This window comes from Seriola dumerili, unplaced genomic scaffold (assembly GCF_002260705.1).
Source record: "Seriola dumerili isolate Sdu_G_001 unplaced genomic scaffold, Sdu_1.0 BDQW01000226.1, whole genome shotgun sequence".
In the NCBI taxonomy this organism is placed as follows: domain Eukaryota; kingdom Metazoa; phylum Chordata; class Actinopteri; order Carangiformes; family Carangidae; genus Seriola; species Seriola dumerili.
The window spans coordinates 4,453,468-4,480,061 of NW_019174481.1; the positions used below are offsets into that span (position 1 = coordinate 4,453,468).

At 39.6% G+C, this 26,594-nt stretch overlaps 3 protein-coding genes across 3 annotated transcripts; 1 reads left to right on the forward strand and 2 right to left on the reverse strand.

Moving 5' to 3' along the window:
• Nucleotides 1-7,106: 7,106 nt before the first annotated feature.
• On the forward strand, nucleotides 7,107-9,437 carry LOC111229075 (C-C motif chemokine 2-like). The gene is made up of 3 exons (XM_022755242.1): nucleotides 7,107-7,341; nucleotides 7,455-7,569; nucleotides 8,111-9,437. The coding sequence occupies exons 1-3, from the start codon at nucleotides 7,281-7,283 to the stop codon at nucleotides 8,550-8,552; spliced, it is 618 nt and encodes a 205-aa protein (XP_022610963.1). The 5' UTR covers nucleotides 7,107-7,280; the 3' UTR covers nucleotides 8,553-9,437.
• A 4,049-nt stretch (nucleotides 9,438-13,486) lies between these two features.
• LOC111229124 (eotaxin-like) lies at nucleotides 13,487-14,526 on the reverse strand. The gene is made up of 3 exons (XM_022755312.1): nucleotides 14,332-14,526; nucleotides 14,062-14,170; nucleotides 13,487-13,827 (listed from the first exon to the last, which is right to left on the reverse strand). The coding sequence occupies exons 1-3, from the start codon at nucleotides 14,396-14,398 to the stop codon at nucleotides 13,698-13,700; spliced, it is 306 nt and encodes a 101-aa protein (XP_022611033.1). The 5' UTR covers nucleotides 14,399-14,526; the 3' UTR covers nucleotides 13,487-13,697.
• Nucleotides 14,527-23,529: 9,003 nt separating this feature from the next.
• On the reverse strand, nucleotides 23,530-25,446 carry LOC111229094 (C-C motif chemokine 20-like). Its single transcript, XM_022755268.1, has 4 exons — nucleotides 25,349-25,446; nucleotides 25,110-25,227; nucleotides 24,203-24,280; nucleotides 23,530-24,060 (listed from the first exon to the last, which is right to left on the reverse strand). Exons 1-4 carry the CDS (start codon nucleotides 25,428-25,430, stop codon nucleotides 23,916-23,918), a joined length of 423 nt encoding a protein of 140 aa, XP_022610989.1. The 5' UTR covers nucleotides 25,431-25,446; the 3' UTR covers nucleotides 23,530-23,915.
• Between the last annotated feature and the right edge of the window lie 1,148 nt (nucleotides 25,447-26,594).

Consider the following 26,594-nt stretch of genomic DNA (forward strand, 5'->3'; position numbering starts at 1 on the left):
GAATGAGCTTGCTGGTCTAAAAGGGACACATGCTCTTTGATCCTCCTCCAGAAAGGCTCCTCAAGCACAGCCTCGTTTGAAATGCCACCACCGATGGGAGACAAATGACTGACGACCAAACGCAATAATCAATCAGTGGATTCATCACCTGCCCTCCAAAAAAAGACACACATCAGGTTTTTCAACACTTTATCAGAGCACAATATTAAACAAGCAGCCTGTGTTTAGACAATGTAGTGTCTAGAATGGGAGATCTAAATTATTCAAAGCCAGCTGACATTTTATCTCCTTAGCCTCACAACTTACTGTATTGCCATGAAGAGCAGAATAATGTCAGCTATAGCCTGGGGGTTGCAGTAGTTGTATTTTTGCCACTCTAGACTACTGGGCTAAATTTGGATGACTCTCTCAGAGCCTGTCAAGCTCAGGCTTCCCCTTCACTCACTACAGGGGAAGTACGCCATCTAGTGCTCGAGTAGTGTGAGGGTTCACAAAAGGAAGAAATTACAGAGGAGCAGATCATAGTGTGCATCAGACATTTAGTGAAAAGAAAGTGATGCCTCACTAAAATTAAAAAGAAGATAATCTTTGTGGAATCTCACAGCACCATGTGGTCTCAAATACATTTAAGAACCATTCATTCTAAGTGGAGCAGCTCTAATTTCTCGGTTGTTTTGTTTTCCTTCTGATTTTGTGAGAGGGGAGAGGGAAGATATCGTTTGCTCAACGATGTGATTCCTAAATGGAAAAAAGATAAAGAGAAGACAGATTTTGATGGATACAAGTCCATTTGAAATGTTTTCAAGCAGTAATTGCGCACAAAAATTTAATTTGTTGTGATCATGAGTTGATTACATTTTTGTTGTCTGGCCCCTACTGGACCCCTCCCACCCTGCTTTCTGTATGTACCCTGTTACCTTCAAGTTACTATTAGTTACTGTACACACAAAGATGTAAAACCAACCACTGTTCCTATGCTGGAATAATACAACCTTGCTCTGGAATTTCACACACAATTAGATTGAACTCTTTTATATATATTTTATATATTCACTTTTTATATTTTACATCTATTTTTTTATATTCACTATAAGCCGCAGCCATTAAGGAAATAAACATAGACCACAAGATTAGAAAATAATGCAGGACCTGCCTTAGCTCATATTGCACTAGTGGTGCTACAAATTTGCTATTAATCAAAGTACCAATATCACTTAACAGTAAACATGGGGCTTCTGGGACCCTTGGTGGTCTGTTGCCCTGGGGTAGTTGCCCCTTTTGCCCAGTTGACAACAAAACATTTGGGCTATAAAATTCTTTTGATAAAAGCACATATAAGATAATGAAATATAACATTTCTGCTACAGGCAGTTGCACACAACCTTATAGGCCTAGTATTAAATACACTATAAATTGAATTAGGCCTACAACAAGCTTGATTTAAAAATTACGACTGTGGGACCTTTTGCAAAGGAATAAGTTAAATCCACAGGAACAACACAAAGCAGTAACACAATAGGAGAAAGTGGCCTTCACCTCCCAACTAATCGGACCATTTTACCAAGTCTAAGGAGAGGAGTGGACAATTTGCTGTCTATAATAGCATTGGCCAAAAGAGACAGGTTACTGAGGAAATGATCGTGCTGGATCAGCTGTGGCATTGCGCGTCTCCCAACCGTGAAGAAGTGCGGGCGGAGCGCCGCTATAATTAAAGCGCTTATTGATTAGTCTGTACGCGCTCCTGCGTCCTCTGGACCGTGAGCCGGAGGCGCGGGGCGGACCGCTCACTCTCACAGACATTCAAATCACCTCAGAGCCAGAGAGCAATGTCTATGCTAATTTCTATGGTAATACAGCCCCCCCCCCCCCCCCCCCCCGGTTCAAGTCGATTATTGACGCTCTCCCTAAATGGACGGTTGATCCACAATTGAAGCTTTGTGTGGAGGGGTCAATAGCAAAGAGATTGATACCGGGGCAGGAGGTCAGTTTCATTTCAACTCCACCGGTTTCAGGAAATGAATTGGGAATGACTTAGTTAATTGGAATATTAATTGAAAAGCAAATGACATTTCTCAACTCCGAGTGGGATTTCTGGTCATCTCCTGGTATTGAACAGAAATATAAGACCCTACATATAGAGGCCCAGGGGAATATGACAGAGGCCCTCATTTGTTGAGGATCAACCTCTCTCCAGTTTCATTTAGGCATTTATATAGGCCTATTTTTTCATAAGTTTTCACAAGCACTATGTGTGTGTGTGTGTGTGTGTGTGTGTGAAGACCACAGAGACAGAAAACTAAAATGAAAGAAAGCATAAAACAATACAAGTCCTGGGGTAAAATAAAAGTGAACTGGCCATACTTTGCTTGCTGGAACAGAGAATAATAATGGTTGATGGTTGATGGACCTCTGATGGGTGCTTGGGCCGGGGGCAAAGCAGAACATCATGCAATCAGTCTGAGAAAGGTCGGTGTATTGATCGGTGTGCATGGCTCCACTCTTACATATCAAAAACATCTCTGCTCTTCCCAACACTTCCCTAGCTCTAAAAATGACCTGAAGTGCACTGCTCTTTACAACAGTCCATCTCAAGACAGCCATTGGGCCTGTCACGCTGAGGCACCAGCGTCTCTCAGACTCAAAGCCAGACACATAGCTCTTTGTTACAGCATACCTGGCCTTTATAGAAGTTTTCTGACTGCTTTTCTTACTGGAGATGAACTTATCAGAATGTGCACACAAACAGAAAGGAGTGAGTTAATCACACTGTCTGATCATTACTAGTCTACGAAAAGAAAAAAGAAGAAGACAGAATCACGTATCTTTATCTTCTGAAATGAATCAATAAGAATTCTCAGTGTTGGATAAAGGATAAAATTAAACCTTGATCTGTCTGGAGCTGATTCTTTATTAAACAGAGACGGCAGACACAGCCAAATATATCCATCTGATGAGACATTCCTTTAATTACTGGTCTCATTTGAGACACGCCACTCACTTTGTGTCTGTGCCTGTGTGTGTGTGTGTGTGTGTGTGTTTGCTTTGAGCTGCCCACCCACCACCGATGTGTTTCATATCAGGAAACACTCTTCTCTGCCGCAGCCTGTCCCAAAAGTCTGTCCCCATTTCTACTGTAATAGAGTAGACAGAGGGCACAGATGTGATGTAGGCTGTGTGAATCATGCATGAGTGGGTGAGTGGGTGTGTGAAAGCATTCAGTGTGGTCAGAAAGTTGTGGTTTGAGGCAGAGGAGTTTGTTTTTCCTTATTCATTTACTCACCGATATGCTCTGGTTGTGAGGTGGGCTTGTGTAAAACCCCGGTCCCATTTACTGCAGCCTCTGTGTTCGATTGTGTGGCCATATGTAAATATGTTCTTAAGGATGCCCTCATGTCCCTGTATAGGGGCTCGACAATGTGCTTCTCATTCCCATTTGTGGTCGATATCGGATGAGGATATGAGAGTCAGTATTGATTGTAATTTCCTGCGACGCTACGTTCCACTCTCTTGCTTTATCAGGAGACTAATTCCTATCAGCTACGCTGTCGGCCAACCAACAGCCCTGGCCGCCGGCCAGCACAACAACTAATGAATAAGAGAGGAGCGAATAATCCAGCGAGGCATTTCTGCTCTGACAAACAGGTTGCCACAGGGATGATAATGATGAGACTGGGATATTGGGTGTGGAGAAATGTGTACGTTTGTGTGTATACGCGTGCCGAGTACATCATTGCAGGCAGGTCATTATGTTGCTTGCATGTGTTCCTCCATGCCTTTGTGGGTTTGTGTATGTTCTCCAGTTTGTGCATTGTGCTTGCTGAAGACAAACACCAGCCAAGTTTTCAATGATTTTAATGACTGGACATTTGGGACGACGGGCATTTGTGTGCTTCGGGATTTGCTGTTGTTGACTGAGGGAGTCAAGGGCATGAAGACAATGTTTGCCTTCCATCCTGACAGCAGGTGGATGGCCAATCAGCTGTTTTTTTTGCTGTCATTGTAGAGCTGGTGTAATGATGTGATGGCTGCGACCTATCAAAGGGCCTAGATACACACTGAAGGTTTCACTTCTCTTCTATCTTTCTCTCTCAATCACACCTGTTGTGTTTCAGTTTTTCTTGTGTTCTTTGTGTTGCTGTTTATCCGTCTGGCTCTTTGCCTGTCCGTTGCCCTCACCTCCTCTATATATCCTTTTCACTCTCTCATTTTCAGTTTCTCATTTAATCCATCCTCTTTCTTTCGTTCTCACTCATTTTAAGCTTTAAATTGAGTCCATTATAATGGCAGTCTGCCTGGCTTTACAGTTGGCTAAATGCTGTGTTAAAACTTGAGGATTAACGTATGCGTCCTTCTGAATACACTATTCACAGCCCCTCTTTCCTAAATGTGTGCCCTTTAACTATTATATAAATGTACTTTTCAATACTATTTCCTCCCTCGTCCACATTACATTTTTTATTCCTTTTCTCCTTGGAAATAGAACTAAGAACTATAGAACTAAAACTGTCTTGTCACCATGAAAAGCCACCATATCTTTAATCAAAGGTCATTCACACACCCACAAGTGTTTTCACTTATTCCGACTGATTAGACCTCTGCTAATGCTGTGTATATGCAGACAAAGGAAAAATATCCCACATTTTGCCCCAGTGTTATTACACCAGATACAGTATATTACCTAGATTTGTTGTGTTACGTATTTGTAGCAGTTTCACCAAGTGAAACCAGATATGAACGGTATATAACTTCTAGAAAAATAAGCTAAATGGATAGTGTTAGTGCTAGTAATGGATTTTATTTTGATGTAACAGTCAGTGGTGGTACATTTGCTGCTATTCTGCCAAAAATTTGTGGACACTTCTGTAGGTCTTTTCACAAAGTGTGAGATATCATCAGTGCCAGAAATTCGCAACGTCGCTGACTCAGAATTATACTCAGAGTTCAAAGTTTAACAACATTGAAAGCATCAAGATGGTGGCCGGAGGGATGCTCAATTAGAGGCCGAGGTCACAGGAGGTCACAATTAGAGGCTAACCAATACTGGATTACTCAGGCTGATACCGATATGATATGATTTCATTGTAGAGATAACTGATGCGAAAATACACAGCAATATTTTGCATTTGAAAAAACTTGTTAGTGTTCTCTGGAGGACAAACTCTGTTACTATGACATTGCTCGTCTCAAGCATATCTTTGTCAGTTTTGCCATTTTGTGATATTTATTTGCTAACTAAGTCAAAGTAAATACACATTAATTGTAGGGGCTTGGTTTGGACTGGACGAAGGCTGTGGGGGTGGGCAGGTGAAAAATGGTGGAGCAGAGGTTCAAGAATGGAGGCTGCTGGGCTGAAGAGGTGGCAGAGAGGCCGACAGGTGATGAGTGACTCAGCTGGATCCGTTGAGGAAGGACAGGTTGTAACAAGACCTAAGGCAGGCAAACTCGATATGAATAATCCTTAAGTACAGGAGAGAATGATGTTAGACTGATGTTCAAAACAAACCACAAGGAAGCTGTTAGGAAAATTATCAAATAAAACTCAGGAACACCATCTGAAAATTATAAGAGATAGGATAGATAGAAAGGATATTTATTCTTGCAGCAAGGGAACAAGTTACACACCAGAGCTCACAGTGCAAATGTTCAACAGATGCAAGATTCCCACAGAATCTTATACACAGAATACGTGAGAGTGACCTGAATTGTTGCTGAAATGAGACAGACATAATAGAGCCTTATCATAGTTAATGTTTTGGTGTAGTGGTCAGGAGGATCAGCAAAAGGTCACTGCGCTCCTCTCAGACAACACTTGTCTTAAAAGTAAACACAATGCACACAATAATGGAAAGTTCTATTCAGGATAATACAGTTTCCCTTTAAGATGGTTATGTTAATCATAAAGTATCACAATTTTTCCAACAGAAGCGAACAAGCATTAACAAAGAGGCCTAGACGTATACCACTAAGGTAGACTGAAAAATCTGGTGAAGAGTGACTGGGAAACCAGGGTTGAAATACTGCTGTTGAGAATCAGGTGTCCTGGCTGTAGCAGTCAGGAGGAGTGGATTGGAGCCAGGGAGGAGCTAAAGGGAATGCCATGCCCCGAGACACACAAGCACACACAAATGGAGTGAGAGAGAGAAACAGACAACACAGGAATCACAGGAAACACATGGAGAAGTGGAATAACAGTGGAGACTCAAGGAGAAAGGGGAACACACCTGGAGCCTAGACCATGGCAAAAATACATTTTGAGAACTACTATGGATAAAGCTGGATAGTGCAACACAGCTAATATGGTAACTTCCTCCATTTTGGACCTGCTGTCAATACTTAGAGGTCTCAAACAAACTGAATTTGCATGTCAACCTTCACCAAAGTTGAGCTCTGCGGAGCAAAGATTTACTTTGCCTCTAAGAATGCTAATTACAGCAATTCCGGTGAAACAAATTTGTTTTGGCTGAAAATGTCACACTACTGATATGAAACAGGAAGAACAAGGCTAACAGTCAAGAAGGTGTCTGTCAAACCGTCTTCACACACACATGCAATCTTGAGAACCAGCCAACAATAATTTCAACCTCCTGTGTGGGCGTGCCATGGATGTACAGTGCTGTTCAACAAAGCGTGACTGAGAACGTAACTGTCATTATTGTGTATGTGGTTGACACCAAAGTGAACATTACTTTGAGTTAAATATGGAACACAGATTTTTGATAAGAATAAATCATTTATGTATAATTTTTAGATAATGGGCTGCAAGAAATTTCCCCTGACCTTATTTAACATTTAATAAAAAAATCAATTCTTCTATTAGCTTCTAATACTGCATACTATCAGGGACTCTAGACAGAACTTGTGGGTTTCAGAGTGAGTGTAGAGGAAACTGACAAGTATTTCTATTTGTATGTTTAGACTTTTCTCGGTGGATTTGTACTTTTGAGTGATGCTACATTTGTATGTGTTGCACTGTGGGTAGGACTGTGGTTGAATGATATATTTCTCATCTCTGACTGATGAAAGGTGAGCTCATTGTTTCCTCTCCCCACTGTGTGGCCACAGTGACTATCCTCCATGGTGACGGGTTTGAAGAGAGGTGTGAGAGAGAGGCGGAAGGGCTTGTATTTTATAAGAGTGGAGATGACAACTTGAATGATCAGAAAGACTACTCAGCCAAGCAACGAGATTATTTTCTGTGAGTGTTTCAGATTGTAAACATTTGTGTTGACAGATTTTCACGCTCAGCCACCAAAGGTCAAAGCCACAGTGTTATTTTGAGGATGAAATTCTTCCTGGCGACTCTTCTCTGCTTCATGATGTGGATGAGCGTGGCCCATGCAGGTGAGTACTGAAAAAAAAAGTACATAATTGTCATTGAGTGTATGGTCTGAATGTTTTGCCAGCATAAATTGAAGGGTACTTAATCTTTCTTTCTCTATGTTTGTCTTGTTTAGCCCATGGACCTGTAATGAGCTGCCTGTGTCCGAGAAGGTCCACCACCAAACCCCGCATTCACCTAATTAAGAATTACACCATTCAGCCTGAAGGCATCTGTCACACAGCTGTAGTGTAAGTGCAACTATCAACTAAGTTTATTCACAAATAAATAACATTACATTTTGGGTGGGTTCAACCAAATTTGGAAAAAAAAAACAAACAAAAAAAAAACATTTCAGCGTTTTACTTGTCCAGGTTTTCAGGTACAGCTAATCAGCTACATCTTTTTCCAGGGATTGTTTTTGTCATTTTGGATAATCCAGAAAGCTGTCATCAGTTTTCAATGGAACTACTTTCTCCTGGGAAACAGTCCCTTTGAAAACAGTTTACAGCGAGAACTGTGCATTATTCAGAGTAACGGGGAGCCGTCTGCAAAGAGATGCTGTTGTTGATTTTTTTTTTTTTTTGAATACCAATTTTCTGTGCATAGAACCTGGATATTTCAAAACCTGAACAAACTATCTATGTGGCTAGGTAACACTAGAGGGAAGTGAGAAAAAACACATTTTTGTTTAAATTCGAATGAACCCTTTTCAGAAATGATTAGCCAGTACTTAATCAAAAACATTAAAACTGCAGTATGATGCCATTAACAGCTCACAATCAATTGCAGGTTTCTGATGCAGGCAGGGAAAAGAATCTGCTCCGACCCTGAGAAAGACTGGGTACAAAAAGCCATGCTGAAGGTGGACCAGGAGACAAAAGCACTGCTAGAGATGGAAGAGACTGAACAGGGATCAACAACTGACATCACACCATCCACTACAGCGTCTACTACGGCGTCCACTACAGCGTCCACTACGGCGTCCACTACGGCGCCCAGTATGGCGTGCAGTGTGGCGCCCAGTACGGCGCCCAGTACGGCGTCCAGTACGGCGCCCAGTACGGCGCCCAGTACGGCGCCCAGTACGGCGCCCAGTACAATGTCCAGTACACTGTCCAGTACAGTGTCTACTACATCAAAAAAAACACCAAGGAAGAGACGCAGGACAACAAGGAAACGGATGAGGAAAGCGACCTGGAGAAGGATGAAGGGGAAGAGAAAACGTGGTTGAGGAACTGCAAGACAAGTCCAACTTACCACTGTCAGCAAACATTACTCTTTCCATTTGGGCTTGTCTTATATACGCTATATCACATTAACAGTAAACAAGCCTGAAGCAAAAATAAACTTTTATAGATCATTATGATGATGATTAAATACACAGTATATATTTAAATGTATGATGTCCATACCATGTTGTATATTTGTGTGTGTATGTCAAAGTATATATCTTGACCTTTCCTACTGTCAGCTGCCAATAAAGTATTCTCTGAGCAAATAATGTGCTGTTGTTATTAAACCAATGGAGCACAATCTGAATCAGAATTGATCCGCGTATGGAATCTGTCTCTCAATGTGCAGGAAGTAAACCAACAAAATACATCTTAACCGAGACAAGAAATGGACAAAGATGAACATCATAGATGAAGCGGTTACTGTATGTACAACGAGTGGGTATAAACATAGAAAATGGTGGGACAAACCAACATACAAGAAAATTGACACAGTTTTGTTCTGGTTAGTAGCTTTACTGTGCAAGGCGTGCTTGAAGATGCAAAGAAGGATGCTCCTTGTCTGTGTACTGACCTGATAGATGCACAAGTCCTACATCTGAGCAGGTCAACGCTGAAACGCTGAAGGTCCATTGAAAGCTGTTTTTGTTGTATTATTTTACTGTGATCATTTTTGTCATTTGCCATTGGAAAATGCAGCATGCTGTTATAATTACTTGTTCTCATTGTGCATTTACTAAATTGCCAGTATGTTATGCCGGCAAATCACATCATCTTTTCATTTACTGTGGTGTGCACAAAATGTCAAAGAAATCTTCCTGAATGTGGCAGAGTGACTGGATGGATAGATAATAATCAAAAGTCAACCTTTATTTCTGTTATCAGTCATTTGCTAAACACATTCTGTTTAAATGCAATAAAGCAGCATATTCACATCATACATTTCCTGTTTTTTTGTCTTTTAGGTTTAATTTTACGATAACACAGACTTTTGAGATTGTAAATCTGAAAGTCTAGCTATTATAGAGTAATGGTCACACTTCAATTCTTCTTATCAGTTGCTGATGTGTTGAAATACGATTTTCAGACCAAATTATCTACGATACATGTGGAGTTTGACAGTGATGTAGAAAATGAGCATGTGATATTTGCGTTATAGTAATGCCTTCCTGTTTCAGGTGCAGAGAGCTAGGTTTTATTTGAGACAGAATGGCTGCCATACCACCATAACCACCACATCCTGAGGGCGCCTAGAGCATCTCTGTGTGCGAGTGTGTTTGTGGTCACCTAATTCGGCAGAAAAGTATTAGAAGAACTGTGTCCGCTTTTCGCAGAAAATTAAACACAGTGTGACACAATATTTCAGCGGTTTTGCGTTAGTGAACATGTGTGACAGAACTGTCAAATACAACTGTAGGTGAAAACCAATAAGGGCATGTCGATTTACAATATAAGATTAAAAGCTGATAATAGATATTTTAAAATGAAGAATAGAAAGAAATGTTATGTGTGATGTGAAAGGTGGCACCGGAATCTGTTATCACTCGACTCTGCAGTTCGGCTCAATGTTTAAAAACCCTGAACTTCAATGTGGTTCACTCTCACTAAAACAGCTGATGGTGATCAGCTGTTTTCAGCACACACACCAAAAAAAAAAAAAGTTCAAACTGCCCAGCATCAAACAGCAAACGCCAGCTGGTGAACAATAGAGCCACGGGAGTTGTTGGTAGAGACCAAAACAGAGTCATAAGAGCATGAATATTGGACTTACATTCATCAAATGGTCAGACACATGGACCCAAATGAATGCTAATCTTGACCCGTTTCTTTTGGATATTTAAAGTATAATGTCTTTGCTAACCTGTTTGGCATGTAGACTTGGAGATAATGAACAAGCATTTCTGCATCTGTTCGTCTGATAAATAAAAGAAAAAGGGGATTAGGAAAATTGTCTGTCAAAAGACCCTTTAAAGGATTTCAAAGGAAGATAGTACAGTGTTGAAATTAATCTGAGGAGACACTGAGATACATTATGAAGGTATTCTGAACAGATAAACCCAGGCCTGAGGCGAGACCTAACCCTAACCCTAACCATAACCCACTTAGACCTGTATGTAGGCTTAGACAGCCTATTAGGAAGTGCCATAAAGGAGTTGGGGTCAATAGGGCACTCAAACACAGATGTATACAATAATATCTATATTGTCTTTTGCATATAAGAATGACTATGACTGATTCATCTGACATTACTTGTGAGTGCATGTACGTGCGTGCGTGCGTGTGTGTGTGTGTGTGTGTGTGTGTGTAATGTAGACAGTGTGTGCTGGAACGACGTTCTGTGGTTAACCCATCAGGAGAAGTCTCACAACGCTTCTCTAGACTCCACAAAACATCATCCTGAACTTGAGTCACTAGGGTATGGGCGCACACACACACACACACACACACACACACGCACACAACCAAGCACACACACGCAACCAAGCACACATCTAACACACACAACAAAAAAAGGTAAATATGCCATTTTCTATCCCACAGCATGAATATGACAAAAAATTCTGGCTGTTGATTGCAGTTATGTAAAGTACTTCCCACAGCCCTTTGCAAAAAGAGAATAGACTGAACAATGAACATAACTTTGTCAGGTTCATAACCTATATAGTGCTCTTTCTACACTATAATGACGCATATGCCAGTGGAAAATATATGCAGAAGCATAGCATTGTAAAGACCAGAACAAAAGTCTGGTCTAGTCTGGTAGTTTTATAACCATATGTTAATTTCACACTTTCACTATGTTCACATTATTTACTCTAAATCACATTTATATTCACACTTTTTCTCACTTTAATTACCTTCGATTCAGTGTAAGCATGTGTGCAACTCAGTCATACAAGTAGCACCAGTGGTGGGCTACTATGCAAGAGGTGGGGAAAACCCATAACACGTGGTTCGAGCAAACGTTGCATCGACCTCAAACACTCTCCTCTCCCAGCCCCTCACACCTCCTCCAGCTGCAACAGACTCAGCTGTACTTTCTCTTTCAGCCCACACATAGTAAACGGCACTTTACTTTTTTGTTTTTTTTAGCAGATACAAATGATGGAAACATGTGAACCGAAAGCCCCTGAAACTTCCACCTGGTCAGCCTGAAACCCACCACGTCACATCATCATAGTGAGGGGTGATGGAACATGGCAGCCATCAGGTTGGGTGAAAATGATTGAATGGTCTCCACCCTGAATGACTCAGAGAGTTTACAGTATACTTTTCTATTAAAGAGAAATCTGTGGTGGGGTTGACATTTTATTTTGTGGTTTAATATATGTTGAATGAGGGCGGCATAAAACGGTTGTGTGTGGTTGACCTCACACCATTTTTTTAAAATACATTTTTAAATGTTTCATCTCACGACATTCCTTAAAAATATAAAACTTGGGGCGTCGTGTGGTGTAGTGGTCTAAGCAGACGCCCCATGTGTAGAGGCTACAGTCCTTGCTGCAGTCGGCCCCGGTTTGAGTCCCGCATCAGACGGCCTTTGCTGCATGTCATTCCCCCTCTCTCTGCCTCCCCATTTCCTGTCTCTCTCTACTGCACTATCAATAAAGGCATAAAAAAGCCCAAAAAAATATACTATATAAAAAATATATAAAACTTTATACAATATATTGCATGTCATCTGTATGTAATGGGGATGGACAAAATCATGTAAACTCCCTGTGGTCAAACCCCATAAACGATACCCTCACATCATAGAGTTGAAAAAAACACTCTGATAGAATCTCATTACAAATTCAAAATTATAAGGGACATTAAGGATTATCTTACTGAAAATAAATACACTGTTACCCATAAAGTTGGAATAATTTTGTTTTCACACACAATCCTCTGTTTATTCCTATTTAAATGCATCAGTAATCACTTTTGACCGGGTGCATTGATTACATTATGTGTCCCAGTTACCCAGGTGAAATGAAATAAATCACATTGTCACAATCATTTCATGGAAAGAGGTAAAAAGTATTTTATTCCAACTTTATGATCAACAGTGTATTTAGGAACAAGAGGAATTTAGGAATAAGAACAACATTCTTATAATCATTATATCGTTATAACCTTATAATTTGTTGCAGGAAAGCTTACTTCCTTCTTTTAAAGCACGACTCTGGATTGTGTTTTGAAATGATCTGGCCAGTATAACTAAGTACCTTTATTCAAGTGTTGTAGTTAAGTACACACATGAGGTACTTGTAGTTTGCTTGAGTGTTGCCATGTCATGCTGGCACTACATGTAGCCTATTTGACAGAGCCATAGTTACAAGTTACCTAAATTGAGACTTTACATATAAAACAAATGATGCACTTTTAAAATACAGTGCATTGTTGTAATGGCATATAAAAATATTTAAAATGAGCTACACATTAAAAAATAGTGTTACACTCATCAATCTGCACTGAGTACTTTTACTTTTGATACTTTAAATACATTTCACCAATAGTACTCACACACTTGTACTTAAATAACCTTTTTAATGTAGGGAATTTTAGGAGTATTTTACAGTGTGGTATCCCCACTTAGCTAAAGCCTCTTAAAACTTCCTCCACCACTGGCTCTGGGCTCTCTGTCTCGTAATCCTACTGGAAACTTGTGGATCCTCTGTTACAAGAATCTCTACCATCTTTCATTCTGCTAAGAGTGACACTGATCTCAGACTCAACTATGTTACCATAGTGAATATCTTTGTTTTGGGATCTTTTTATGGAGATGGAGCACATAAACAGAAGAGCTAAGGAGATGAGCAGAATCAACTTTGAAATGCTGAGATACAAAACTTTTTGTATCTCAGCAGACAGTAAGCTGTTGTGCAACTCACAATCACCAAAACGCAGCCATTATATTGTAACTGTTTTATTAGCTAATGTTGCTCAGTATCATTACAATATGAAAGTAACAAGTTATTTACATATTTACATTCATACAAAAGGTCAGAATTTGAAAATTAAACAAAAAAACAAACAAATACAATAGATATTTAACTTAAATCTGTGGATCTCAAACAGTAGAGAAAAAAATGGGAGCTATGGACTGTTTATTTTAGATTCAAAAGTGTTGTATTTTATGTGTGAAGGTGGCCGTTGTGTCAGTGGTGCTGCTGTTGTGAGGTCGTATGTTGGTGGTGCCAGTTCTTTCCGTCTAGGAAAGCCATGCTTGTCTGGGTCCACAATTTGCTGGGCGCAGAGCAAATTCTCTTGTCTTTCAGCGTGGTGAATCTATTGAAAATAAACAACACAGAAAATACGCAGTCAGTAACATGTTGCAGGATTTCTGAAGAGAAACTGATTGTTTCAAATTTTACGAATTCTGAAATAATAACAATTATTTGGTTAATTCTGAAATAAAATGTATCGGGGTATGGAAATGTTCTACATTTTATTTTGTTAGTATCAGAACACCCAAGACCACGTGAAGACAAACTAACCAAATGAATAGTTTTGTTGACTTACACCACAACATGTAGATTGCATGATGGTTGATGTTGTACATAGTAACTCTTCAACAACTCTCGGTGCACCTGAGTGTTTGAAATGTGGCGACAGCAACTTCCAATCCCACCTTTGAATAAACATACAAGACTAATATTATTATCATCATCATCATCATCAACATCATCATCATTACCATAATCTAACATTAAAGAAAACTTTGCACCTTTTAGGAAATAATAGATAAATAAGCAAAATACACATGCATAAATATGTTCATATTACACTTACCTTGAGCTGTGGCTGTGGACACCAAGGAAGTCACAAGTAAAAGCGAGACAAAGGCGAGACTTGTCATTGCGTGTGTCTGGCTAAAACAGATATGATGGGGAGTCTGCACTGCTATCCTCTTTTAAGGCCACCAACACAGTGCTCACATTCATTTATGCCACTTGCAACTCGAGCGTGTTGCACCCACAGATACGCACACAACTGGAAAGTAGAGTGCATATTTCCTCCCACAGTAGCTCGCCGTGATCTTCGCCCCTCTACTCACTCATATCTGGTGGTCTGGGGTCAACACATTTTCCGCTGCAGGAGAATGTGGTCTTTGCATGTATCATAGTATTTGCAATTCAAATTATTATATGGAAAATGTCTGTAATATGCAGACCTGTAACACCAGCGTATCAAGCACTCGATGTAATCTTTGTGAAGATGATATCACTGCTTCACTACATTTGTTTTAAAGAGCTCAGTGCACATGTATTGACACTTTTTTTTACACAGATCGGTTTTTCAGATAACCGATTTACCTTTCTCATGATTATCATGTTGATGGCAAAGCACCCAGTGAAATTTGGTTTTGATAGTTAGTTAGTATAAACTATTCTGTCCTGTGATCATAATTTGTACACAACTCAGAAGACTCTTAAATGACACTCACACACAAGGAGAAAACTTTCACTTTCTAACACAGAAGCTTTCTACTGTTTTTGATGGTTGGTGTTTCTTTGTGCTACTGACACGTGTGTACTCATCTCTGCAACCACACTGCATAAAGGCAGTGTCCAAGGCATTTGCAGGCACATGTGAGGTTATACACACAAACACAAATACACTATGTACCCTTATACTCTAACAGAATGTTGTTGTATTCTACTGAAACCAACATGGTTTGTTGTAACCTCTGCAGTTTCATGCATAACAGGAAGAGTATGGCAACATTTCACCCTGTTAAACATTTGAGTTGGAGTGCCCTCAGTTCCTTATTCATGGATTGTGAGGAAGAATATACACAGTCTTCAGTGTAGACTTGCTGACACCTAGGAACAACTCTATAACAGCATTGAGTTGGCCCCTTGATCCTTTGATCAAGGAGATACTACTTACCTTATCAACCACCGTCTGTCCCTGTATAATACCCCTTCTTCCCTCTTACATAACCAGCGCTTCATTGTCATAACAACATCTTACCTGTAGATATGTTGATTCAGTCTAGGGGCCCTGCCTGCCCTACCTATGGATATGCTGATCCAGCCTAAGAGCCCCTCCTACCCCCCTGATCACTTGAACCTAGGTGTTACACTGCAAGACCTCTAGAGAACATTACTTTTGTTTCTAATTTCCTTTCCTGTCTGACCAAATGTCTGTAACCCCAGGTATATGCAAATACGGCTGTCCATCCCATTGTCTTCAACTGTATAACTGTCCCCCTCCCTACACTCTGGGTCAGTCTACTGCCTCAGGCCCGCTCTGTGTCAGTTGGCTCACCGTGTCCTGGGATACCAATAAACTTGCATCACTACAGCAAACTTGAAACTAAGGACTTGAGTGAATTTTCTTCAACAATTGCAATGCAATTGTGCCGTTAAGCTACTTGAGAGATGCAGGAACAATTAGATAAGAGTTACATTAACAAGTGCATGCTTGAATGTTAAATACCGTGAATGCTACAAGTGCTCAAGACCTACAAACAAAACTGGGTCACAAAGGAAACACAGAGACATCAGGCAGGAGTGAGGATCCTTGTGCCCAAAACATTTGTTAAAAGCAGTGCCTGAAGTGGGCTGGTACGCACTGGTACGCAGTACCTTACTCTTTAGCGTACCTTTACTTTTTCTTGCGTACCAGCACTTCTCACTAGCTATTCTTCTGCCCTCTCCATTTCAACTTCTGGGCGATTCCTATTGACCCCAGTGTTTGTTTATGTAAAAAACGGGCCATGAGATCTGACAGTGAACTCAACAAGTGTGCAGCGGTGCCCCGCCCACTGCGCCATCTGATTGGTTAGACGTCACGAGTAATAGCCTACCACGCTGAACACTACTGTGTACACAGACGGTCACAGACCAGAGCACCTCCGGTTAACCAGAGTCGTGTGTCGAAGGTAAGACAGCAGACATGACTGAAGTTGTAATAAACATCACAGTCCTCTACACTGAAGTTACAACAACACTGCACTCTGATGAACAAGTTCATCTGTTGATTCAAGATACACCGAGCGAGAGAGAGAGAGAAGCTAGCGCTAACTGCTAAGCTAAAGTTACTAGCTGATTTGAACAGCAGGTAAAAAAACAGCTGAATTTGTGAAAGTCACTAAAAGGACCAGAGAGCTCTGGGTGCTGGAGTAGAAGTAGTGTAAGTTTAAATGTACAGCAGATAGTTACTCACTGTAATGAAGAAAACTGTCCATCACAATTTCCCCAGATCAAATTTTCAGGCCCAGTGTGATGTCTTCAAATTGGGTTTTTTGTCAATTTTTGTCCAACATTTCCAGTTTACTATGATGTAAAAGAAACAAAGGCAGCAAATCTTGAAAATTGACCAAACAATGAATTGATTATTAAAGTAATTGCAGGTTAATATTCTGTTGATTGATCTATTGATGTAAATTGTCTATGTCTGCTCTAATTCATATTCATGGACAGTGGCTTTTCTTACTGTATGTTGTGGTAATGCAGTATTTTAATTTAAATTTAATTAATTAATTAATTTTATTAACAGTCTGAGTCTTGAGTGAGAGCCAGAGAGACGCTGTCGTCAGCAAGAGATCAGCAGACCAAGTCTACAGGGACCATCCCTGGATTCAGACATGGGCATATCTGATTTTGTCAGATTCCAGGTAAGCTTTAAAAACTGGCCCTGAAAATAATATATATCTATGTAGTTCATTGAAGTAAAAGAATTTGAACTTCCTGTGTAGTGGTAATTAGAGGGTGGACATGAACAAAGGCAGAGGTAGCATAATGTTGTTGTTGCACCTCAAAACCTCATCAGTAGGTGTTGTTTTCTTTCAACCATGAGTGTGATTATTTCCTAATCTTAAAGTGTCTATAAATTATATTTTTATAATAGCAATGTATTAAATGACAATGTGAAAACAGTAATCTGAATGTGGTCGCTCATAGTAATGAACCTACAGAGAATTGCAGCTCCCCTAGGTTTTACAGAGCTTTAAAGCAAGTTTCAGCTCATCGTTTAGCTGTGTGACCCGCAACTTAAAGCTTGGGTTTAGTGTAACTGCTTTTCTGCCACAGCAGGCAACTTTTTCAGTGATGAAGCTCTAAAAGCCCAGTATACACATGCCTTTAGACACTAAAGAGCCACATGTTTTCTTCAGGAGTTGGTAGAGACCAAAACAGTTCTAAATGGAGAATGAATATTGGACTTACATTAATCAGGTGTAATGTGTTACCATAGTGAATATGTTTGTTTTGTGATCTCTTAAAGCACATAAAGAGATGAGCTAAGGAGAGGAGCAGAATGAACTTCTAGATGCTTAGATACAACACTTTAGCTTTTTCTGTGATTCTCAAACAGTAGAAGAAAATTGGGAGCTATGGTGTTTTCATTTTAGTTTCAGGAGTGCTGTCTTTTTGTGTGAAAGTTCAAGTGTTAGTGGTTGTGGTTTAAACTGGTTAAACTGTTCACTATAATATTTGCCATGTTGTGTTCACAACTTCTTTTGGCTGCCCCCAAGTGGGCAAAAAAAAAAAAAAATCTGTTATTGCAGGTCTAACCCCTGTAGCTGTCGTGACTGAATAAGTAAAGCTCATGTATAGCAGTGGCAGATCAGAAAACAGTTATATTAATGATTTTTGTAATGGTCATATGTAAGTGTTTATGAAGGCAAGTACACAATGACTCATGTTCAGAAAAGGCTCTGTCTGTGATTTTTGGAAGGCGATGGCAAACAATGTGTTTTGTCATTTAATTTGGAGGAGGTGTTGTTTGTGACCTTTATTATTTTTTGTTGTGTTTAAAAGTATGTTGTTATGTAGCATAAATAAAGCAGTAATTTGTGTTTTACTCCCCATCATCTTTATAGAAAGTGTATGTATTACAATTTCAGTGGTCTCCAACACATTCCAAGTAGTTTGTCACCAGCTTGTACAAAGACAACACACACAGAGAGAGAGGCTGGCTGTGTGAATGAGTCTCTGTTAATTATTCAAATGTGACAAAGCTATGGGAATGACTAATAAGGCTATTTTCTGTTATAATGCTGAATTTGAGGTGGATTATCACTCATGAGAACCAATCCTGGATTATACTTATAAAGTCAGAAAAGTTCTGATGCTTTTAAAATTACAGTGTAGGTGGATTTTTTTTAGATGGGTCCATTATGTTTAATTGACTTTAACCTGTCCCCTCTCAATGACAGCCTATCAGTACGACTCAGGATTAATCACTGAGTTGTGCCACAGGTCTGCTGTGCAAAGAATCACTGTGAGGTTGTTCTAAAACGTCTTGTAGTATATTGTTCTGTCATTTGGTCTAAAGTTGGAGCCCATAAAGATAATGATATGAGAGAAGTCAGACGTAGTGGAGCAGTCTGTCTGGACTGACGAATTTGAAAAATCCTCATAATACAACCATGTGACTGAGGCACATGGAAAAAAAAAAAAAATCAATGTTCGGAAAGTGCAAACTGTATTTCCCAATTTTATCTTCATTTTAGTGAAGCTGATCACACTGCTCATGCTTCCTTCCTCATTTTGAGGAATCATTTCTGCATTTCGCTGACAAGGAATTTTTCAGTTTCATTAAAAAAAAAACAAAAAAAGGACCCATATCCCGTAAAGTCCTGTCTGTGTAAATCAGTGTCAGCTGACATGTCTGCCAATAGAGGCTGGTGGTTTCACAGTCTAGTCTAAAGCTGTATGTTTTGGGATACATTCATATAGATTCTTTTTACAATTAAATTTTTCAGATTATTAAATATTAGATAAATATGAGTCACTGATGATTTTGTGAATAGTGGAAGCACATTTTTAGCCATTTTAATACAGGTTGTATTCCAAATATCATCTAATACTAGGTTATCATCAAACTCATTTACTGCAAACAATTAACATCAACAAGTCTTTCTGTAACAAATGCAACATTTGAAATGACAGTTTGATGAAATATAAATCTAGGGAGACTACAGAGGTAAGGAACCTGCAGGCTTTTCTGAAGCCTTCTTGTTTAAAGATCAAAATACTGTATATTTGAGAGATTGATAAGGGTTATTGATTGATAATGATAGTGACTTCCTTACCAGATGCACAGATTTATAAGCGTTAAATCAATTTTTTCAGTGTAATATCTTATGCATTAACTCGGCTTCTTTTGTTACATTGACTCTCTGCTCTATGTAGCTAGCTTAGTCTCTGTTGTAACATGCATGAAATGATAAAATACACATGAAACCACATAAACTATGCAGTGATTTTCATCTCGTCTTTTTTCTTGGTTATCAGCGAATCCTTTCAACCTAATCTTTTGGCATAGGCGACATTCCTTTAACTTCTGCAGGCGTCTGTGAAATGAAGCAAATATACTTTATCCTTAGGATAAAAGGTCACAAATATAACTTTCTTGAGAAATTGAGCTTTGGGCATCTCCAAATCATTGTGAAAAAAGTGTGAGATCATAAGTTCTGCTTTTTTGACCTGTTTTTGACTTTACTGCGAAAAGACATGAAAACATCGACATTAAAACATAGCAACAGCAATACAATTGAAATCACCTTTTTAACTTGCAGTTGATTGACAGCAGTGACAGAAAATATGATGGGAACTATCAAAATAATCTTCATAGTTAATGCAATTCTCTGAAAATATAGAGAAGTGGACGGCTGTGATTTTTTTTTTTTGTGGTTCAAATGCAGTTTGTGTGGGAAAGTAAGCTGCATGTCACTGAGATGAACACTGTGCCAGAGACTTGAGATGAGTTATAGTAACAAAAATTCTAGTTATCATGAACAGAGGTCTACAAAGGTCACATTTGACTTGCTGACCTTTTTAAGACAAGTCATTTCAGTGTTATTTAAGAATAAAGAATTCTAATACATTTCTTAACCTTTCTAATTTGGCTAAGCCATAAAGGTCCCACTGGACAAGTTGAGGCTTGTAACTGCAGTGTCAGAACATGGCAGGACGAATGACCAAATTTGGGTGGAGGAATGCTCGGAAATCTGTGGTTTGTGGTGGGAAGCCTTGGGATCCTCTTCCTTCCCCTTTTCTTCCCAAAGCATTGACCATGATGGTCAGCACCAGAGAAAGATGAAGGATGATAATAGAGAAAGATGACACATTTGGCTAGCACATGATGCTGCCTTTACATTATTGCTGAAATCAGCAGGATTTTTAACCCAAATGCAATCATGTAACACTTATACAGAGATTATACTATTATTATATGGTTACCTTTTCAGGTTAATGAAGAACGCTGTTGTTAACATAATATGAACACCCATTCATTCAGTGTATTTATCTGTTCTCTATTCTTGGTTAACCTGCTAGGGTCACGGTGAGCTGGAGTATCTCCCAGCATGCATTGTGTGAGAGACCAGGTACAACATGGCCTTTTTGCCAGCCTATCAGAGAACTAACACATAATCAGATAGACACACTTCCGTTCACATTGTGTGTGTACGGGCATTTTAATTTCCCAAATCGCCTAAACCTGCATTTGTGTTGACTGCAGAAGAACTAAACACCCAGAGGAAACTCGCACAATGTACGAATATGCTAATCCGAACCCTAACCTTTACCCTAACTCCACACAAAATATTATATATAATATGAATGCAATCCTTGTAAACATACACTACCAAGTGGTCTACACCTGCTGGAATCTATTAACTTTACATTAGTGGATTACAGCAGGTTTATTGGTTTATTATTTGTATATTAATGTGTTTAGTTTAATTATTTTACCTGTTACTAACAATGATAAAAGTAAAAGTAGTAAAAGTGAGTTCTTAAGAAAGTCTGTGCTGTAGCCACAAGTTGTATACATGTCTTAGTCAGCTTTTCTTTAATGTCATCATTAAAATTGCAAAAAAGGAAATGATCAACTACCATGTCACCAAAGTGTGTCCTTACCCCCACCCTGATACACACACACACACACACACACACACACACACACACACACACACACACACACACACACACACACACACTGTAGAAAACCAGAAGAAACCATTCATCCGGTTAGCTCGCCATGGTTCCTCTTTTTTTTGGTATAAAACCTGGAGGTCTGGGCCAAGGAGGTCAGTCGTCTCCATCTGCCAGGTCCACCGTTCAGCCTCTCCACAGAACCTCTGGAACATCTCACACAGTAATCATGCAGCTGTGCATCAAAAGAGTGGCGTGCCTGGCTTTCCTCATTGGGGTTCTGGCAGTGGTCACAATGGCTTCTGGTAAGTTGATTTCTAGTGATCCTGTACCATATTACACTGCTAGTCTGCTCCTTGACACTCACATTTAAAATAGTTGAATTCTGACAAAAATGTAACTGTACACTCATAACAGCAAATCTTTGTCTTTTTTCTTTAAAAGGACCAATTAAGGTAAACAACTGCTGCACTGAGGTCAGTACTGTGCCCATCACTGCTCCCATCATCGGCTACAGGATCCAGAGGAAGAATTTGCCTTGTGTCCGCGCTGTTGTGTAAGAACTACCTTTTTAGTTTATTAAACAGAGAAGCGTGATTAAAACTTTCATATAGTTGATCATGCAGTTGCTTGGATAAAAACTGGATTAGAAATTGTGACTAAACCTGCCTTGTTTTTGACGCAGATTTGAGACCACAGAGGGAGAAGTCTGCAGCCACTGGAAACAGGACTGGGTGTTCGATAAGGTCAAGGAGCTAGAGTAAGTAGGCCTTCATCATTTCAATCAGTCTCCAGTATTAACTATTCATGCTAGTTTGTTACTCCAGACATGAGGTATCATGTTGAGCAACATTTTCATGTGCTGCTTAGGGACATCTTGAACATTTTTTTTAACTGTTATCTCTTGTTTGTGTGTTTTACAGGAAGGCCCGCAGAGCCAATAAGACCACTCCTGCCCCTACAACCTCCAGCACATAGAAAGCACGTTTATAACCATTATAAATATCTATAGCCAATTGTCTTGAATTAATTTTAAATATTTAAAAGGCTTCCTAATGTTATTCTGTGATATTTAATATTTATTATTGGCAGTATTTATTTGTTCTACCTACTTTATAATTTGTGTCTGTGCTATTTGTTCAGTTAACATAAAGCTTCACAAATGTACAAGTAACAAAATATGTCTATGATGTATAGTATAAAGTAATGTAGCTGAGAGTTGTCTGCTGTTGGCTATAAAAAAAATAAATAAATGTTTGTTTTCACCATCCACACTTGTTATTGTTGTTGGTTACTGGAAATGAAAGGTAGCTGTGCTTGTCAAACAGCCATGGAGCTCCCAGAATGTAGCTGACAGAGACTCTGACAGATCAATTCTGCCATCTCGTGGGGACTTGAGACTACTGCAATGCAGCTTCTTTGAAAGGAATCTGTCATTGAGGGAGTCACCTTGTCTGACTGGAGCACCAAACCCTCGGGGGTGCTGATCTGAAATAGCACAAGAGACTGCCTCCCTGTCAGTCATGTCCTGCATTTGCATGAGCTCACAGGGCAGGACAGCTCACTGAAAAGTTTTCAGACACCTTCCAGCAGATGTGCTGGCAGCATCCTTTTTCTAAGTGCATCAGGCACACATGTCACGCCACTGAAACATGCACCATGCAGAGCAGCAGTCTCTACTGTCATCGTTTGCTCGGAAACTTTTTAAAGTAGGGTTACTACATGCTACTTGAAAAAACGTGTGGTTGAAATAACTAACTGGTATTTAATCACTGTTAATCATTCATTTTAACAGCATGTCAGCCATGGTTATGGGGCGGCTGTGGCAAAGTGGGTCATCCACTAATCGGAAGATCAGTGGTTTGATTCCCAGCTCCTCCAGTCCGCATGTCCAAGTTGGCAAGTTACCCCCAAATTGCACCCAATGTATCATCAGTGTGTGTGTGTGTGTGTGTGTGTGTGTGTGTGTGTGTGTGTGTGTGTAGAAAAGTGCCCTATGTGTAGGAAAAGTCCTGCATGAATGTGTGCGTGAATGGGTGAGCTTTGAGTGATCAATAAGGTTACACTGATTAAAAAAATGTGGACAACAGTGTTGGAGTAATGTCAAGAACATTTATTTGTTTATGAGAATTTCTATATTAGCTGATTAATATGATTAAGCAGATTCACAGTCGGGAAGAAAAAGTGTCGTCAGAAAAGCATGATTAAAAAACGAATGCTCACTAAAACATTGTTAAATGGCTAAGCACTTAATCTACAGCAGTTGTCTCAAAGCTGTTCCTCCTCCGCTTCCCTTTAAGTCCTGATAGTGTTGTATTAGAGCTGGTCCTGCATATGTTTACGCAACTAAAAGCATTTCTTTACTTTTTCAGGGATAATATCACCAACCTGATTTGATTACAGTAGGTTCAACTTCTCTCAAATTGGCACTTTTATAGCATAAATTTCTAAGCTGCAATTCTCTAAGGCCACAACCTGGTTTAGCTAATAGAAACTTTGAGTGTTGTTTAGGAACATTTCTGTGGTATTGACGAAAGATCCACTTCCATTATTTAATGAAAGATTTCCACTTTTCTTCTTAGCTTCCGCTGCAGCTGAGCCGGCCTTGGACATCCTCCGCAGTTTGGAGCTATAACGGAGACAAAAATAGTTTTTACTCACAATGCTGCAAAAGCAAAAGCAAATTCAAATTCGCAAAGCTTGTCCTCATTTTAAGGTCCACGTCTAAACTGAAACTAGATGGTATTTACAAGTGAGTAGGAGTCTCATACCTGAGTAATGCCAGAGCTCTCCTCACCCACGCATCCTCCTGAGTTGCACATACCTCAATCTTATCTGGCATGTAGAAACTGCAATAGTCAGATACATCATCAGACAAATGGAGAGATCTCTACGTTACTGTATAGTTCAGCGTGTGAGTGTGTGGTACAAGTTTAATTTATTTTTCACAATGGTCTTTATTTAATACTTCAGTGCTGTACTTAAATGTAATGTACTTTCAATTCAGATGCACAAACATTTGTTTGATAATTTATGAGGAGTTCAAAAAGTTTTTGCCACAAAAACACTTTTTTGTTCGTCTAAGTCGAGTTTCTCAAATGCATCAAAGAATTATTTTGTGTTTACATAATGCAGCCTTACAGGAACTTTAAATAAAATGTCTAAAATGATGTGATTTGAATCATGGAACATCTGATTATGACGATACTTGGTAATATTGACACATTTTGGTCAGTTCTCACGAAGTATTGAGGTTTGATGCCCAGAGCTATTTGTGTAACTGTGTGATTGGATTTTGTCAGTCTTAGGCAGACTGGGCAGATTTAGCTCAAATAATGTATAAACATAATTTATTGAGATGCGGAGCAGACCAAAGAAATGCCTGTTTAGACTTATGACATTCAAACAGTTTTGACAGCAGAATATTGTGGTTGACAGGACAAAGTGCAAACACGACATTGGTACTGCATCCCACAACACCTTTAACGTTTTTAATGAAAAAGTAATTATCAGTGTCTTTGGAATGTTTTGGAATACATCCAATCAATGCAGTTTCTTAGTTGTCACCAACCTTTCTTAAAGGTTTGACATGCTATGACCGTCATATTCAAATTTCAAAGATTCAGATGGCTGTTCTCAGGGTCGGAGTTGTGATGCTTTAGTAGGAGAGAGTCTTACATGATCGCCTCGATGCGGCAGTTTTCTGTGACAGGTTGTTCTCTGTAGCCCTTTATCCGCTGGATGGGCACTGGGCTCCTTCTGTATCTTGTACAACAGATTTTGCTATTTTGGGAACCTACATCACAAAAACACACCCCGCATTATTCATGATTGATCAGTTCAGTTTAGAGTCCTAATGTAATATCTACTGTCTTAATCTGATTGACGAGCAGTTAAATGTGATGAAATAAACTTACAGGTAGCTGGAGCTGAAATGAGTAGGCCCAGTATGATGCAGAAGAGAGCGGTTGTCACGGTGATCATACCTCTGGGAGCCATATAGTCAGTGCGGAGAAAACAGCAGAGGACTTACTGAACACATAAGCTCCACATATATATACTTAGGGCACAACTGTTTTTTTTAATTTGTGGCTCCTAAATTGAGGACAGGAAGCCCACTATTACATCATGGCAGCCAAAGTTGCAGACTTTGCGCTTTGATTACAAATTAAGGTCCTACTGTGCCTTTGTGCAACACCGAGATTTGTTTATGTGGGCCCGTGAGAGCGTTTCTGTGGAACTGGTGCACTGATGCATTAAGTTCATACAATCTCCTTGGGCTCTCATCTATATTTATGCTTTCTGGGTTAATAATCACGCTGTGAAGTTCTTCACATACAGCACAGCAGATTCTAATCGCCACACATTCCTCGCTTCATTTAGATTTCTCCAAAGCTAAAGTAGATTGCTGCATATTTAGCTCTCTGCGCTGGTATAACTTTGCTTAAATGAAATTTGCGACACAAAATATTATCTCGCGTCGTATATTTTCTAGTGGTGACAAAAATGACTGTAATATCCACTGTCATAATTTGACATTGTAGCTTAAAGCTGTAGTCAGGGTGTTTTACATAATCAGCAGTCTTGAGATTGTTTTGTGGTGAGAACTGATGGAGTATGAGAGGCTTGTCAAAACCCCCTCTCCTCGTTAGCATGACCTATTTAGGCTGCAGAAAGCTGACAACCCCAAATGTTGCTCAGCTGACCTAGATAGGTGCAAAATCTTAAGTTGTAAATGCTCTATAGTGTATTGTATGTCTGAAAAACTACATTTACAAGCTGTAAATGACTAGTTGTAAAAATCAACACAGCTTCTGCCACATTCATGAATGAATTCATGACTGCTGTACAGTCACCGTGGATTTTCTATTTCCACACTTACAGTACATACAGTACGTGATTGAGTCCTGATGTTTTGCCAGACGGCATATAAACACTAAACTGTTGCAGATTATTCTTTTATGAGATAAGAGGAGAAAATTGGAAAATTCTGCTCCTTCTTTGCAGACTGCTCAGAGTGGTACTCAACTGATCCCTGAAAGATAAATCTATTTTTTGGTTGGCCTTTTCACACGGAAATTGAGAGCGTGAAGGCCAGCAACAGATTAGGGCAACTGCTATAGCTGAAAGGGGTTCAGCGTCTTGCTCAAGGATACTCAAGAA